The sequence below is a fragment of the Petromyzon marinus genome, chromosome 4 (assembly GCF_048934315.1).
Source record: "Petromyzon marinus isolate PM22_M1 ecotype Great Lakes invasive population chromosome 4, UKy_Petmar_22M1.pri1.0, whole genome shotgun sequence".
NCBI classification, from domain to species: domain Eukaryota; kingdom Metazoa; phylum Chordata; class Hyperoartia; order Petromyzontiformes; family Petromyzontidae; genus Petromyzon; species Petromyzon marinus.
Genome location: NC_133670.1, coordinates 21,715,372 through 21,727,399, shown reverse-complemented (window position 1 = coordinate 21,727,399; position 12,028 = coordinate 21,715,372). Strand labels below are relative to the sequence as shown.

Genomic DNA, 12,028 nt, shown 5'->3' with positions numbered 1-12,028 from the left:
CTACTGCGTTGATGTGCACGCTGACACATCAACACGCGAACACAATGCGTGCGTTGGCGTGGCGATTCCATGAGACGTGTTGTTTATTCTCATGCCTATGGTTAACATTGGGTTGTGATCTTGCGTTCATATTGTGGACGTTGCCGTAACCTGTCCTGTGCAATATTGTGAACGTGTGTACGTATGTTGAACCTTCTTTCGCACCGTACCGTGTGTGTTCAGCATTGCGTGTTGATATGGTGTGCGTGTGTGTGTGTGTATGGCTTTGGGTGTGTGTTCATTATGCTGAGTATCAGATGCATTCTAACGGTCTGGTGGTTAAAGCAAATGTGTGATGTGTCACCTGAAGTGACAGGCTTGCACCGTAATTAGCATATTTACCAGTGAACGGAATTGTGATGAGATTGGCTGTGTGTATCGAAACGGCTCTCTTTGCAGTCTTTTACGGAGAGCAAAACTGTAACGTCCTGGGCTCTTCTCACTCAGTGCAAAATGCCATCCTCAAGAATGCTTACAAGGGGGCTGTCTTTGTGGGTTTTTTTTTACTCGCGCGTCTCTGAAGTGGCAAAACTCCTCCTCGCTGTGTGCGTACGCGTGGACGTTGAACTTAAGTCGCACCGTACGTAGCCGACCGTGCTCATCGGAGGATCGGGGGAAGGACAACAAACTGAAGGCAAAAAGCAGTGCAACATTGTGTATGGCAGCAGTGCAAAATGTTACCGCAATAGTTAGGTGACCTCGTTATATATATTGTGTATTTTTAAAATTGACATTTATTCCGAAATGGCCCAAAGTACTCCCGCAGAGAGGAGTTTGAGGAATCCAAGAACATGATCCAGTGCAAGTGGAAGTGCTGTGGAAACCCAATATACAGGGTGGCCCAAAAATCAGGACACATGGGGTCCTTTCATTTATTGTTACACTGGCATTAAAACATTTATATTGTTTATTCGTTTATATATTTTTTTATCTATTATCATTATTAATATAAAATGTTATTCTTCCTGTGGGGTCACCTCAAATCCGACGTTTGCGAAACTCGTCCCAGAACCCTCTCTGCAGGAGTTGAGACAAAACGTGATTGATGATGGTTCAAAGATTACACCCGCAATCTTTAAAACAGCCTTAAATTAATTTCAAAAGATAATTCATGCGTGCGTTAACGTTAATGGGAGTCAATTTGAACATTTGTTAAAATAAATGCAGTAACTCTGTGTTATTTGTTACAATTAATACAATTACCTGATGTGTCCTGACTGTGTTTACTTTCTTTAACAGCATGATTCTACAGCTGGACTATTAAGCAATGCTGTGCCTGGAAACCTGTGTTATATTACCATGGCATTTGATGTTTGGAATTAAAGTTTTATACTTTGTGTTTGTAATTTAAAAATAGACTTGTAATATTGCAACCATTTGTTTTGCCACCTACTTCTGATTTTCCACATTCCCTAGTTTTGTTCCCCCCCCCCCCCCCCCAAGACATGGAGACAATTATACCCACCTGTTGATTGATTGGATTGTTTTATGGACTGTGGTTGGCTTGAAAGCTGTATCTTATGATGCATAAAATAAATGCATGCTGCCAGTGGCATGCTATATTCACTACAGTATTACATTATACTTGGATTACCAGGAGGTTGTTGGGCCTGACCTCTGCTGTACGTTTCCTGTGAGGAATTGCATAATCAGATGGCTATGCCATTCATTTCGTTCAGAGCAAACGAGGCATTCTCCAGAAAATGTCTAAAAGAAAAATGCTTGAGGGAAACGGAGCAATGCTTCGTGTGTATATTGTGAAATGACACTACTCACCACCTGTACTGCCAAGTGAATATGAGGTCTCCGTTGATATTTAAATATTTTTTTGGGTTTACTGTGCATTAACAACGTTGCCTGCTGTGTAGTGATGACCATTTCAAATGTATGTCTGAGTAATCTGTTGTAAAAAAAAATGCAACTCATGAGAAAAATACATGTCCTTGACTTTATTATTGCTATTTTCAAACTAAGTAACTTTAACACATGCATTTTTAGGTATGTAATAGCGTACGGTATTACATTTATGTTAAATCAATCACGTTAACACGAATATAATCTTGATTTGAAGCTTTCCTGAATGCAGGAATTACTATTTGGTCCTTTCTGTGTGTCTGTCCTCTTTGTGTTTCTCTCTCTGTGTGTTTCTCTCTCTCTCTCTCTCTGTCTCTCTCTCTCTCTGTGTATGTCTCTCTCCGTGTTTGTTTGTCTCTCTCTCTGTATGTGTCTCTCTCCGAGCTTGCATTTACATACAGTTCTCACCTGATGACGGTTGCTTATGTTTCAATGGAAACGTCGTAATCTATAATTTATTTTATATTTTTTCTTTCTACGTGCCTTTACCGAAAGAACCAAAGAGTAACACGAATATACTTAAAATTCACAACGAAAAATGTGAGCATACCTTCAATTTAAAAAGCAGCACTATTCGGGGTAAGAGATGTCGGTGAGAATTAAGGGCCGAGTTGTTGACGTTCCCCTGGCAGCGTGCCGTATGCTGTCACTGTGACTCCGGGCTTTAGCCTCCAGGAGTTGCACGATAGGTCCCTTAAATACGCATCAGAAAAAATGTGAGTCAAAGCACCGAATGAAAAATAGAAGGGGGTTGTCATGAATCTATTCATGTTCCCTTTGCTTGCCAGACGCTCGATGTGTATCTCGTTCATACCCACATATTTAAATGAAGTAATTGGATTTCTTGAAATATATCAGGAGTAATGTATTCACAGTTAGCTAGTTGTAAAAGTGAAAATTGTTATGGGTTTTACATGTTACCTTTATGTTAATTAAAGTGTTATTTAATGTTGTATCGTGAAACCTTGAATGTCAGAGAGAACCTCGTTTTTACCAAATGCAAGGGACATTGAATGACATTTGTACTAATTGGCCATGTAATACAATACACGTAATGCTGTTTTGAATCTAACTTTTGCTACTATTTTTCTTCATTGAATTAAAAAAGCAGTTTGATATATTCAGGATTAAGTTTTTTTTTAATTATGTGTTCCTCTAATAAACTTTTATGATATCTTAATAACTTGGCCATCATCACCAGATGTCTCTCCATACAAAAGTTCAGTTGTAAACCTTATAAACGCAATGCAAGATTCAAAATTCAAATGGAGCTTGAGCAAAGCTTTATTTCTGTACTAATATCACAAGCGTACAAACAGAATAAATGAACATAAATGCTGTAATGGTATCAACATTAGGCCTTTCTGGCTGAGCATATATGAGTGTTTCATAACGATATATGCATAGCATGCCTATTTAAAATGTCAACACTCATTTCACTTAGTTTTCCAGGGTATAGGGGCAGTATTAATGAAACCATGACATTTTGAAACAATGCTGTTGCCCCTTCCCCTGCCTCGTGTGATTTTGGATGACAAAGTCTACACGTGTTTCCACTGCACAATTGAATGTTTTGGTTCTATTTTTGCTAATTAACGATAAGTGACCTACAGTCCTTGCCACCCAAACCATTTGAGGGTCCTGCCTTCCACAGCGGAAGGTTTGTGATGGTGACCAGTGAAAGTGTTGCAATGTCCCGCCGCACCAAGGCAATATTGCTTCTCACAATTGTGAGGTGACTTTTGTTTATGAAAAAAAAAAGATGTTGAGAGTGCAACGCACATTTTTATTGATTGGAAATACCTGTCATAGGATGAAAATGCAAAACAAGACATGGAACACGCATAACTCTTTACAGCTGATATTAAGAGAATGCGACTTGCGTTTTACTTGTTTATTTGAATGTCAATTTTTTTTTACATGTCTACAGACATACGAGGTTTGAGACCACAGTAGTTTGGTAGCATGCATAACCACTCTAAATGCGTTCATACTGTGAACCATACATAGAGCAAACGGAATGTAAATGTAAAAGTGTGTTAGCTGACGCAAATAGGCCAACATTTCTCTTGACCTTCTCATGAACGATCTTGCGTAACACAATTGGCACACCACGTTGTGTTCAGCGGTGCAAAGCCCTGGCGTTAAAGGCCTGGTTAAAGCATGTGCAATGTGCAATTTTTATATGGATACTGCAATTATTTTATCTTCTCAATTACCATTTGTTGTGGTGATTGTTTCATCCACAGCAGCTGATGCTTGGGGACTGGCGGCCTGATTGAAGACTGAGGCAGGAGGTCACAGGTGCATCCGTTTTGAGGTCAGAGTCAACGCGAAATTGGAACATCTTGTAGGAGGGGGACAGCGATGAGTTCTTGGAATTACATGCGTGAGTATGACGGATGCACAGGCAGTTTGCGCACAGATTGTTTCATTATCATCGTCATCACAATTCATGAGTAATTGGGTAGATGGGTGTTCTCTCAAAGAGCTCTAATCTTAAACCCTGTAGTGTTAAGGGAAGCAGTGGCATAAAACCCGCAATTTGTTTTTATGACAATGGAAAACCAACCACTACTGCAGCACTGTGTTCGAGCCTCGCTTGTATAAATATACATCTCCTTTGTAAAATAAATATCTTCAATCTCAATGCAGCTTTTGCTCGATTCATAAGGTAATTGAAAATTAAAAAAGTTATATATATTGCATATTGGGAAATAATATTATGACTATTACATTTGTAATTCAATGCCATAGTCTTCTTCTGAAATTTATTTGGGGGTTCTTTGGTCAGTTGTTAAGAATCTCACACACTTTGTTTCATTTACAAAAAAAAAAACCTCAATACATTTGTCAATAAACACTGCCATAAGATAAAAAAATAGGTAATGTTTTGGACAATGAATCTTCTTAAAGTGTGTAAATATGTGCTATGCATAAGAGTTATTCTGCACCACTCCCATTGCAGAATCGCCAAATAATTGCTATAAAAATAAATAGTAATATACAGCCCTGAATATACATGTAGAGTAGCTGCTCACCCCGAGCTATCAATGCTCTCATACGGGGATTGTCTTTGTGCTGTCGCCTTTTGGCGTTTTATGGTCTGACACTGCTGAGACTGGGCCATAAAAAGGCTGTCTCTCGTGTAGGCCAATCAGTTTCAAAGACAATGCCCATATATTATCAGAGCATGTTTGTTTGCATGTTCACCACAAGTTCGTGTGGTTAATGCAGACTTGATTCCTTGAAAAAGGTATCCATTCGGTGTTAAAACATCCTAATACCTGCTTTATTTCTTACAGCCCTATGTCAGTCCACCGCTGTATGAACACTTCTCCATGCTGTGTCATTAATGTTTTTTTTACCATACCAGACCACACTGGTAAATGTGGGTTTCTGAAAGGGGGTGGTGGATATCGTGTACTGTACATGCAATGTTTTGGGTACAATTGAAATGTCACAAACAGATAAATAGCTCGTGGAATATTTCTATAAACACCACATGAGTGATTTCCACTCAATGGGAAATTGTAAAACTTATGTTGACGAATGTGTTGAGTGTTTTGTACAACTCATACGAAGGTAAGACTTCATGACGTTAATGCTCATCACGTGAAGCCAAACACACATTGTGCAATAAAGGCGTTGGCTAAAGGCGGCCATTCAACAATAATTATTTACAAGGTTGCTCTTATTGTTATTGTGCACTGCTGTCGAGAATACCTGGTAAACTAAAGTGTATTTGTATTGCTGCTGATTAAATTGAAGCAAATCTAATTTCATTGTACAAGTAAAACATTTTTAAGAAACTGAATCCTTTGCTAGCTTGGCAATGTCAAGAGTGAGAGCAGTCAAGGTTACAGACAGAATAACTAAGCCACATTGCAATCAATATTACTCAAATTATAGAGGTATAACAGCATTAAATAAAAGTAATAAATGGAACTCACTGAATTGAATTACAGTTTTATGTGGAAGAAGGGACATCTTAAACGGATTAATATTGAAACAAACGTGATTGATTTTTTTATTTTTTAATCTGAACCATAACATTGAAGCTTAGCAAAAATAGTTACATCATCTTAAATTATGTGCAAGGAAAAGATATAAGATGCTTTTGGAGTTGTAGTCAGGAGAAGCACCGTGGACTCAATGGCTCAAGAAACAGTTACATTTGTGAGAAAAATGTGGAGGTAACATGGGGCTTAAGACAGCGTATGACAATATGAAGTTTCTATTCAAAACAATATTAAATCCACGAGTAAGGTGTCCGGTAGAGTTAATTACCCCATGTAAGATGTCAATATATTTTTGGTGAACTTGTACAAGAAGGGTACAGGTAAATATTACGGTGATGATAGTTTTTTTTGTAACATTACTATTTCCATATTTGTCCAAGTTAACATCCTGCATCAACCATCTGCAAAGTGGAAAGCTGCTGCCTTTATCAGCAACGACAATTGTCTTAACCTTCATTTCCGTCACCGTTCAGTCGCCATGTAAACTGATACTTGCGCTCACAATTCATGCGTTGAAGTGTGTGCGCGTGTGTTAGAATCAAGTACACTATTTTCAATTCCTATTTTGTTGCGCGTAATTGGTTTTATATCCTGCAGCTACCACAGATTCTTCATGCACCATAATGGCAAAGAAGTATCAATGTTTGAATTGAATTGTGCCCCCCGCCCCCTCCCCAAACGACAAATAATTGAATTATAAGGAGGTTAAATTGTCACACGACTATTATCCATATCGCTGACTTCATCCCCTTGTTCAAACACACTCAAAATCTCTTATCCGTGTATTCCTCTTTCTGTTTCTCGTTGTATTTCCCATCGACCATTTATCCACCCATCTTTGTCTGCTTTTCAGCTTCTGCTCGATTTTCTTTGTCAATGTTTTCCCATAAAATGCAGATACACAGTATATATAGTACATGTAAGATTTTTTTTTTAAATTAATCTCTTGAAAACATTGAGTACGAATTATTTCAGCCATGTTCAGTCACATTGTATAAGACTTCATAAATGTGCCCTTCTGGTACAACATTCGCAAACAAAAACTAGGTCACTGATTCATTTTTGCAACGAGTTCAGTCGTGGGACATGAAAGTAGTTCTATAATGCAGTTTTTTTTTATTAGATCGCGTAAATATATAAATGTGTCGTTAACCCGCCACCACCTGATACAGCGAATTAGTAAGGTTTGTCATGTAAACAGAACGTGCCAATTCGTTACTTGTTCAGCACACCGGTGTGTTAGAGAGCAAAGCCACAAAATTTACAATCAGAGTACGACTATTCGCCAGTAATTACAACTTGCTACATCAGGCGACAGACAGATTTTTGGATAAATCCTCACCTTTCGTTCCTTAAATAGAGGGGTAGATTCTGATGTCGTCACTTGTGAGCCCTTCTTGAGCGAAGTGGGGATGGGTAGCCATTGTCGATTGGGTTATTTATATGGTAATCAACGTACATTATTGTGCATGTGCATTATCCAAGCCCATTGTTCTTGTATCTTCTGTTGAAGTAGTTCTAACTAAGCAGACTGTGAATAGCTGTACAATATTTAACATTCTATGAAGCCTCGTTAAAAATAAAATTTCTCACCGCAATGTGAATCATGCCATACAGTGCTTCCAGGCAATTTTCATTCACATAAAAAGGCAAACTATCAACAAAATAAGCACAAAGAGAATAGAGTCCAGCAGTAAGGCAAAATAACATTTCAACCCTGACCTTAAAAAGCACCTACACATGCCTATGTAACACTAATTAAATAAATCACATAAAGCGTGCTATGATGTTTTATAATTTTGTTTTGAAAAAATATATTGTCTTTCAATTACCAAAAATGCCCTCACAGTATACTATAGCTTAGGATTTAGACAGTTATAATCCGTGTGGATTACAAGCACAAACTGAATAATCCTCTTGAAGTCACAGTCAATAGGCACTTACTGCCACTAACGATATCACAGTAGCTAACGCAGGAAATACATTACCGATAATCCCGAAAATTATTCTAAAGAAGCGTGATTAGATGCAAAATCGGGTAACCCCGTGGCAACAGGAGAAAAACGTGCGGACATTCTGAGCGGCATTTTACGATTTACGAAAGGGCAACTCGGAAACAGATATCTCACTGCCACAAACTGACGAAAGGTTGCAGGCAAATTTTATTGCTTTAAAAGTCGACGTGATTTCCGGCTCAAGTGAGCTGAGGCAGCGCTCGCCTTCCCGTTTACAGCCCTGAGCCAGCGGTTGAAATTCCACATTTCTATGGCAGTGGTTGTCGACTTCCCCACAAAGTGGCACTTGTTTTGTAAACCCCGGAGTGATGATGATGGGCTGAGTCAACAACCAACAAGGATTTGAACTCGCAAACTTCTAATTGCGAGCTGCTCGCTCTAACTTCGAGCCGCCTGGCCTGTACCACATGATGGGATCCTTATCAATATTCATCTTTTATGGTGTGCGAATTACACGTTGTCACAAAGCACAGACGGCGAATAAAGTACAGGAGGCACAGTGTTAAGATAACGAAGGCCTTCACCTTACAGTGGATTGAAAATGCATTATGATGATGAGGAAAATGAAATATAGATGAAACGCACAAAGATGGATGTTTTTTTTTACATGGCAAATAAAACATTGGGTACAAAGCGACTTTAATGTGTGCCTTTTCTTTCATCGCATATTACAGAAAGTTCAACGCTGGCTGTAAAGGTCAACAGGTTGTGCTCCAAGAGGTGGTACTCGGTGACGCCATGTGTTATTAACATCCGTCTGCCTGGTGTCTCACAATGGTCCATTGCCTACGACAAACTATACTCTTTGGTTCTATTCGGTAAAGTCACGTAGGTAAAATATAAAAACAACAAAAATCACGACGTTTCGGCCACAACACAAGTGGCCTTCTTCAGGTGAAAGGGACAAACCTGTTGGGACGACAGAGCTTCAATAAACGCTGTTAAGATTCGTAGCACCCTTTTAAGCTGGTTGAGTGAAAGTCAGGCACCCAAGCAGTAGAATTTAGCATTGAAAAAGGTTGAGGGATTAGCTTGTGACTGGTCACAGAAATGGCTGTGTAAATTCAAAGCCTACACATCCACAGAGGCACCCAGCACAAATCAAACAATATAATTTAGCATTGAAATAGCTAAGGGGACAAACTAATTTTAGGGCAGGACTCCACCGCACCTGTGCGGTGGAATGAGAGTTATGTTCACCAAGTAAATTTTTGGATGATCTTTGAATACTTTCTATAATTCATAATCTGCCATCACTGCATGACATCAGCTCCTCCTCCGCCACCACCCTACAAAACAACCCAAGAGTAATAGGTTTAAACCTCGCTACCCTATAAAGTGCATTACGACTATTCGAGGAGAGAGCAACAGCAGTATTATTATGCACGATGTTTAACTTCCTGTAGCTGGCTTATTGCCAGCGGTATATTTAGGGATTTGAAAGATACATCAGACTCAGTTATTCCGAGGAACTTGTTGAAAATCTATTTTGTATGTCAGTACAGTTCCACAAGTGACCACGCCAAGTGCCTAATCTGAAAAGTGCTGCGACTATAGGGCCGTCCATAAATGACGTCACGCACCAGGGGGGGGGAGGGGGTCAGACATTTGTGACGATGTGTGACGAGGAGGAGGGGGGTTGAGAAATGTGACGTCACATCAAAATGCGCAACTTTAAATAAATATAGACAACACGTTCTACTTAATTCAATAGACTTTTTAATAAATGTTTTCTCCTTCAACATCAGCGTGCAGCGCCACATTAAATACGCACTACATGGACAATAATTTAAAGCGATTTGAAGCATGCTTTATTTTAAAAGTGGAAATATGGCTTTGGGGGGGGGGGGGGCAGAGCTTTGTGACGTCATATTTGAGGGGGGGGTCTGACTTTTTGTGACGCCGTGTACCGAGGGAGGGGGGGGTCAAAAATCGTGCAAATACGCGTGACGTCATTTATGGACGACCCCTACGCACCTGCACGTGATCCCCATTGGTAAAGTAGACAAATCACGACACTGTTCGTGAGTTTATACGCTTCACCTAAAACAAATGTCAGTTACCCAGATAAGTAGCTCAGAGTCTCTGGAAGTGTGCTGGGATCGTCCTGTAATTGGCATATCTGGACTTTACAATTTAATGAATGAATGAGTGCGTAACTTCACGTGGGAGAACCCAGAGAAAAATTCACGCACATGAGGTGAAGATACTTAGCACTGCCATCGACGTGGCTAGCTTGCAGCCCCAAACTTACAGCACCTGTCAAGTTCCAGTGATCACGCATCTGAATATAAGCCTCGAGGATTGGTGTGTTATTCGTTTTTTTAGGCAGAAATTTCCATGCATTGACACCCATTCGGGTCAAATCTACCAAGTGCCTTCCCAGGGATGTGGATATGTATCGAACAAACGCACTTCATCTTTTAAACTTGCGTACATTTACGTAATACAGATATGTAATGCTATGTGTTAATACTGTTTGTTTTTTCTAACTAAAAGGTTGAGTTTATATTAACAACACTCCAGTAATATGCATGCCAAATCAATGTCAACACTTTTGATTTGTAGTCGTTACACACTGTGTTTAAAATTATGTTTTTGTACATTTTGTTAATATTGTTAAAGGCAATGAATGATGTGTCATTGGCATCGTCACCTATATTACTACTCACACATTTACGTTTATTTTTCCTCTCAAATAAATAGGGACTTTTGTCATCATGTTTGTTCTACTTAAATGGTGCTACCGTATTCCGTATCATATATAATCACAGCAATAACAAAAATAATGTTGTTTAAAAAAAAGGTCACTTTTTATATTTTGTGATGCATTTCATTTGCTTCTCTTGTGGCATTTAATCAGGGCTATATGACAGCACAGATAATTTACGGCACTGAGACACATATTCATGAATTATTTAAGAACCATAGTGTTTACACTAATGTTGATATTATAAAGTATAGATGAGGTTAATTAAAATTATCATGACTAAATGTGTAGGTAAACAAATCTGAGTTTTAATTAAATGTGCTGCATTACTGCTTGAATTAATTTAAACGTATGCAAATGTTAATTGCTCTCAGAGCTATTCAAAGCAATTAGTTACAACTGCAAGTCCTTGCTCCGACGGCAAGTCTTGACTCCATATCCGCCATCTGAGGTTATCATGTGTTATTCCTGTCTTGGCACTTACTGATATCCATGGAGACGTGTGGTTGATACAACCAGGTAACAGAGAAGTCCCTATGGTGATGATGAGCATCTTGTGTTACAATGAAATGATGCTCAGGGGTCATTGCATACATTTAGACATTTAGTTGCTACCAGCAGAAGGCTATTAAAGCATTCAAAGGTTTAATAACATGTCATGCTACCAAGGGCTTAGGAAATGTAAATAGACGTGCGTAACTATAATACGTATTAAACTATTTTTTCTCAGGACACGTTAAAATATACACTTTTATATAATGGGTCGTGTCTTTTAAAACCCACACGGTGTTTCTATAGAGCATATGATCTACCAATAAATGCTGAATATATGCTTCGTGTGTGTTGGGCATTGAACACATTTTGAGCATTATATTAAAAAAAAACTTGGACCCTATATACTGGCATGCCTACCACTTCACAGGCCAGTGGGTTTGGCAGTCTCACGCACAAATCTCCATGCGAACCACTAACCCAAGTGGCTGGATTTCAGACCTGCACCATGGCTTTATATAGCAAAACTGTCAAATATACAATTCGCACATTTCTTGTGACTCCTGCAGCCTTTATCGATTTCATCACTAAATATTAAGAAACCCCTGCAGCAATCTTTAATTCCTCATATTCATATTCTATTATATGGCAATGAAATCCCATTCTGTTGTACAAATCTTCCGTGGCAGAATTCCTGTTCGGATCCCTATTCCACATTTAAATGGGATTTAAACGAGGAAATTTGGAATAGCAGAGTCCTAAATCCTGTACGAATCATCTAGGGTGGAATCTAAGGTAATAAATATGTATATGTGCCGGGATAGGCCAGTTCTAGAATTGGTAGGTCACATTTGCTTTCTAATCGCATTACTTATTTATAAGTTATGTAAGGCCAT

General features: G+C 38.9%; 1 protein-coding gene across 4 annotated transcripts in view; it reads left to right on the top strand.

Annotated features, from left to right (window-relative positions):
* Positions 1–12,028, top strand: part of LOC116938357 (histone deacetylase 4-like) — a 189,608-nt gene that overhangs the window by 572 nt on the left and 177,008 nt on the right. For 3 of the 4 annotated variants that reach the window (XM_032945507.2, XM_032945513.2, XM_032945494.2), the window contains exon 2: positions 4,143–4,282. In XM_032945507.2, coding sequence (XP_032801398.1) covers positions 4,261–4,282 — 22 coding nt within the window. In that variant the 5' untranslated portion in view covers positions 4,143–4,260. The remainder of the gene's footprint in view (positions 1–4,142; positions 4,283–12,028) is intronic. The other variant, XM_032945502.2, reaches the window with a different exon arrangement.